General features: G+C 40.3%; 1 protein-coding gene across 1 annotated transcript; it reads right to left on the bottom strand.

Moving 5' to 3' along the window:
- Window positions 1-1,005: 1,005 nt before the first annotated feature.
- On the bottom strand, window positions 1,006-4,618 carry LOC104942709 (ADP-ribosylation factor-like protein 4C). The gene has a single exon (XM_010767976.1). It carries the CDS (start codon window positions 4,240-4,242, stop codon window positions 3,658-3,660), a length of 585 nt encoding a protein of 194 aa, XP_010766278.1. The 5' UTR covers window positions 4,243-4,618; the 3' UTR covers window positions 1,006-3,657.
- Window positions 4,619-5,195: the final 577 nt, after the last annotated feature.

The raw sequence follows: 5,195 nt of genomic DNA, 5'->3' as shown, positions 1-5,195 counted from the left end.
AACGACGTGTCCAGAGATCAAAGGTTTCCATGGTGATCAGTGAGAGGAGAGCATTTTCATTGTTCTGAATGATACATAAACCTCTTACATCTGAACGTTTTGTTGAAGAACCGTAACAGATATCGGTGAAATTTCAAAGCGTGAAGCATGTCAAGGAACTTGAGCATCTGAAGTGTGCTTTTTGTGTACTTTCGGGGTTAATAATGTGGCCTTTTGGGCAGATTAACTAAAGGTGTGCAGCTGCTGTGGTGGGGAAAGGTGAGGCTGAATTTACAATGGAGTTTAAAGTTTTTTATTTTTCAAGCTAGGAGATGTTTTCCTACGTTTCTCATGAAAGATTATGTCTCAGGAATGTAGGGTTTGGGAATTATGGCAGGTTTAAAAGAAAATATGAAGGCAAAATTAAATCTGTCCTCCACTCTAGCTGTGACATCACGCACTCTAAATCTGAAGAAGGCCTCTTTACCAAGGTCTGAACAATGTTTAATATCTCTAAAAGTATGAATCAGATTTAAAAGTTGTGTTACACGAATAATATCAAAAAGATGTGTAACGTTTTAAAGCTGGAATGAGGTTTCTGAGTGAAAGTATGAAGGAGCAGTTAGCAGTTGAAGTTGCATGAAGATTGTTCAAGTCTGAAGAGTTTCTCCATTGAGTTCCACGTTAAAAATGGGATGAATTATGGGATGTACGTATCTCTGGAATTATGAAAGTTATGAATGAGAAAAGTAATAGCACTCAATTCCCGACCGAGCTGAACGTTTTGATGTTTGAACGGAGTTTCTGCGATGTGGAATGTGGGAGAAGAAGAGGTGCAAAATAACCCGGCGGAATAATAAAGAATTTTGTGCGTAGCATAACAGATAGTTGGAATGCTGAATCAGCATTCCCACTAGATAATGTTTAATAATAACTTACAACAGTACACACAACTGGCACTTATCTGTTGGGAAATTCCCGCCCTGAAGCTTTAGAATAATAAAACACGCGCCAGACACACACACGTTAAATTACAAAGACTTTAATCCCAAAAATATTTTTACTTTTTTCCATTTTTGGCACATTGTTTGGTCTTGCTGTATCTTAGCTGTAACACTGTACTGTATAATTTACATTGTGTGTCATGCAATGTTGAAAACAGCTCGATTACTTCAGAGAAAAAGATGCTACGTTCACGTCGGATTCATATCGGGAATATCATATTTAAAATAAATGAAATATCTTGCCCCTTGTGGTTATTATAAGTGGGCATTTTTTCAGCATTCTTAAATACTAAATGACCAAATTAACCTAAAAACATGCTGCAGTTTATCACTTAAAATCCATATGATTTTGTGAAAATGGAGCTGCAGCAATTCCTCTTTTTATTCTGACGTGAACACGGCTTTAGAAATGACTCCATCTGAGACATTCAACAGTCCTGTCAAGACTAATTCTATTTTCTGTGACATTTCTTTATCTTTTCTGCAAGCTGCAACATTATCAGGGTTGTGGACTGAATTACAGGTACTCATTTAACTTTAAAACTAGTTTATAACTCAACTGGAAGACCACTTTATGATTGAATATCATTCAATAAGAGAACAGGTTCCAGCCTGTCGCTTTGTTTCATCGTTACAGGAAGACACTTTGATCCTTCTGATAAAATAACGACTACACTGTGATTTCTTCTCATGTGAAACACTTACAATGCACAATCATAGTTTGCATTTCAAGTCCATTTGTTCAGAAGCTTATCATGAGATAAAATGGTAATTTAAACAAGAATAAAAAGACACTTCCCAGCCATGGCAATAATCTTTACACCTGCATTTTTGGCTCACATGTACGATGGCAGACCGGTGCAAACGTGTTACAATACAAAACATTTACACTAGGAGGAACGTGCTGCAGTGTCAGAAACGATGCAAATACAAAAAACAAAAAGTGCCAAAACACATCCAAATGGAGAAATATCTTCGCCAACCTGACAACACATGAACAGCGTTTACTAAAAGCGCTGCATAAACAAAACATTGCGCTCAAAAGTGACGCACACAGCTGGGACCGTGTTGTGTTGAGGTTCGGAGATGCTAAAGCTGCCCAGCTGTCACTGTTGTAAAAAATGTTATGGTCTTATTTTAACAATGTCCTTCAGATATAATAGCTGCTGTAAGCTAGCTAGCTAACTAACTAACTAACTAACTGACTAACTCTGCTAACAGTGATAGTTAGACGACATTATAATCCCAGAACATCAACAAGCGCTCCACTCCCAGCTGTGTGCGTCACTTTTTAGTGTTTATATGCGGCGCTTTTAGTAAACGCTGCGCATGTTTTGTCAAGTTGCAGAAGATGTTTCCTCATTTGCATGTACTTTGGCACTTTTGTGTTTTTCTATTTGCATCTCTTCTGAAGCTGCAGTGTGTTTCTCCTAATGTAAGGACTGTTCAAATGCGCTTGCACCTGTTGGAAACCGTACAAATGAGAATCTTCTGCCCATATAGCTACATTAATCTGGGTTTCCATATCCCTGTATATACATTTGCAACAAATCAAGCTTTTTTTGATGGCCACTGGATGAGCTCTCTGCAAGTACTTGGCAGCAAACTGCATCTGGAGATTAGTTAGCATTAATTGATGGTGCAGCAAATTCAGATTATGTGACTAGTTGTTACTTTTCTTGGAAGAAATGAAGTGTTACTGCTAAAATAAAAGAGTTAAATGCTCATGTAAAATATAAAACGCTTGTTATGGACTGAGGGAAACAGTCAAAGTCAGACAGAAACAAATACAAGTGGAGGATGTATGGAAGAGGTCTGTCTTCTCTGGGATTCTTCTTTGGTGCAACACCATCTCTCAGCATCACATTAACAACTCTTTATATTATCTATAAAGTATCCCTAATAAAACAGTCTTATTTGTATATTTCTACATCAGGGACTTAGAGACACTATCTGCCTGTAAGGAAAGGTTCAAACTGTTCAACAAGGCAAGAAGATTACATTTATAATCACTTTTTTGTGTGTTTCTGTCACTCGTCGTATTTATGATTAAGTTGTTTTCTGTCCATTGAAATGTTGGTAAATGGAGTTAAGACGGCGCTCTTTCCTTATGTCCCTCTAAAACATTCATATACAATCATATATCCTAATGAGTGACAATATGTTTTAGCATCACTATATCAATATATTTATGTCATATATGGAGGCTATGATGATATTTATGCTTCATTTTGTTTTTTTATCTGCTGTAAAGCTGTGAAAACAATTAAGAAACCACTTTTTGCTATCTACTGTATAGGTATAGAGTTGAGTTAAATTAACGTTTTTGTTTTATTCTCTAAACTACTGACATCTCTCCCACATTTCCAAAACTAGTCATTCAATTTGCAAAAATAAATGAATGCAATGATGCCAAATTGCATAAATAAAATAAAAGATAAATAAATATAGATTTATAGAAACATACTTATATTAATTGTAAACATAACTGTATTTGACGTTAAAGCAAAAGGTAGAATTTGGGAGAAATGTTGTCAGAAGTTTAGAGAATAAAACAAAAATGTTAATTTACTCAAATAGATTCCTATAAATAGTCAAACCAGTTGCAGTGGTCACTTCATTTTAACTGGAGCTGTATTTATATTTCTGCAAAGTTCTATATATGTCTACGCCATCACGGCCTCTTCTTCTTCTGCTTCAGTGACTTCCTCCTCTTCACGATCATCTCGTACAGTTTATCCATGCCCTCCTCCAGCCCCTCGCCGATGATGGCGCAGGACGGCTGGACGTGGAAGGGGGTGGAGGGGGGGAGCTCTGAGAGGGCCAGCTGCTTCTCGATCTCCCCCACATCCAGAGCCCGGGGAAGGTCCTGCTTGTTGGCGATGACCAGCAGCGGGGTGCCCTGGTTCTCCACTGAACGCGTGATCTTGTGCAGCTCGGTGCGGGCCTCCTCCAGCCGCTCCGCGTCCACCGAGTCCACCACGTACACGATGCCGTCCGTGCAGCGGCTGTACGGCTTCCACAGGGGCCGCAGCTTCTCCTGGCCACCCACGTCCCAGAAGTGGCAGCTGATGCCCCGGGAGGCCCCCGCTCCTCCCAGCCGGATCTTCTCCGTGTTGAAGCCGATGGTGGGCACCGTGTTGACGAACTCGTTGAATTTGAGCCGGTACAGCACGGTGGTTTTCCCCGCAGAGTCCAAACCGAGCATGACTATGTGCAAAGACTGGAAGGCACCCAGGTTAGTGAAGCTGTTCCCCATGGTGCAGCCTGGGAAGGACACGCAGGAGATGCTCAAATGTCCCGGGAGTGATCCATAGTGCGACCAGACCACAAGGTGTGACAACGCGCCTGATCCGCGCCTCTCCTGCTCAGCACATGGGGATGTTGCAGCCCCGTGTTGCGCGGCGGCACTCCAGCAGCCAGATAAGCCGCAGCATCCTTGGACTCACTCCAACAGGTCAAAACACAGTCAAAACATCGCATGCAAAGCGGTGCATGCACGGTGCGCACAGCTCTCCAAATGCGCAAAATTACGCGTGGCCAAATGTCACATCGTGTCTCCAAGTGCGTAGCAGCTGTCCTCGTGTAATAACACACACACAGACAAACACGAGTGATGGTGTGTGACGCGTGGATAAGCCTCTAAATATTGCCATGAAAAGATGCGTCAAGCTGAAGTACAACACTACAAAATAAGACTTCTGGTTAAGCAATGGCTCCTAAAAAATAAAAGCCTCCTGTTCTGATGTAAACCTCCCTGACGCATCTTGGACAGGGTTTTATTTTGGAAAGCATTCATTCCTGTTTTGGTTTTAGTGTTTCCTCTGCGCACTGAGGTGAGCTGCTAAAGTCTGACACTTCGTGGTGAAATATATAAACTGCAGGCTGCTGATGCTGTGTGTTTTCATAATAACATACCGTTTAAATAGTTTATGTGACAAAGAACCAGTTAGGACCCCATGTTTGCATGAAAAGGACAAAACTAGTTATGGAAATACTTTTAAACAATTGTTTTATAGTTTGCACATTTGTAATAGATGTAATTATTTTCAATTCGCATTATAATATATAATACTCAACTCTAGTTTAGTTGGAAGACGTATTTAGTTACTCTTTCCATAGGAAGAATTGTTCTGCTGATCATATCATAGTCTAGTCTAGGTCAATACATTTTATCAGTTTGCACTGGTCTAACTAAGACTATTGGGGGGG

This window comes from Notothenia coriiceps, unplaced genomic scaffold (genome assembly GCF_000735185.1).
Source record: "Notothenia coriiceps isolate Sejong01 unplaced genomic scaffold, NC01 NC01_scaffold00004984, whole genome shotgun sequence".
Taxonomy (NCBI): Eukaryota; Metazoa; Chordata; class Actinopteri; order Perciformes; family Nototheniidae; genus Notothenia; species Notothenia coriiceps.
The sequence above is the reverse complement of the archived record's forward strand: the minus strand, read 5'-3'. Positions and strand labels throughout refer to the sequence as shown.

Bases quoted from the DNA above. Each gene is read 5' to 3' on its own strand.
- LOC104942709 (XM_010767976.1), bottom strand. From the start codon at position 4,242: ATGGGGAACAGCTTCACTAACCTGGGTGCCTTCCAGTCTTTGCACATA.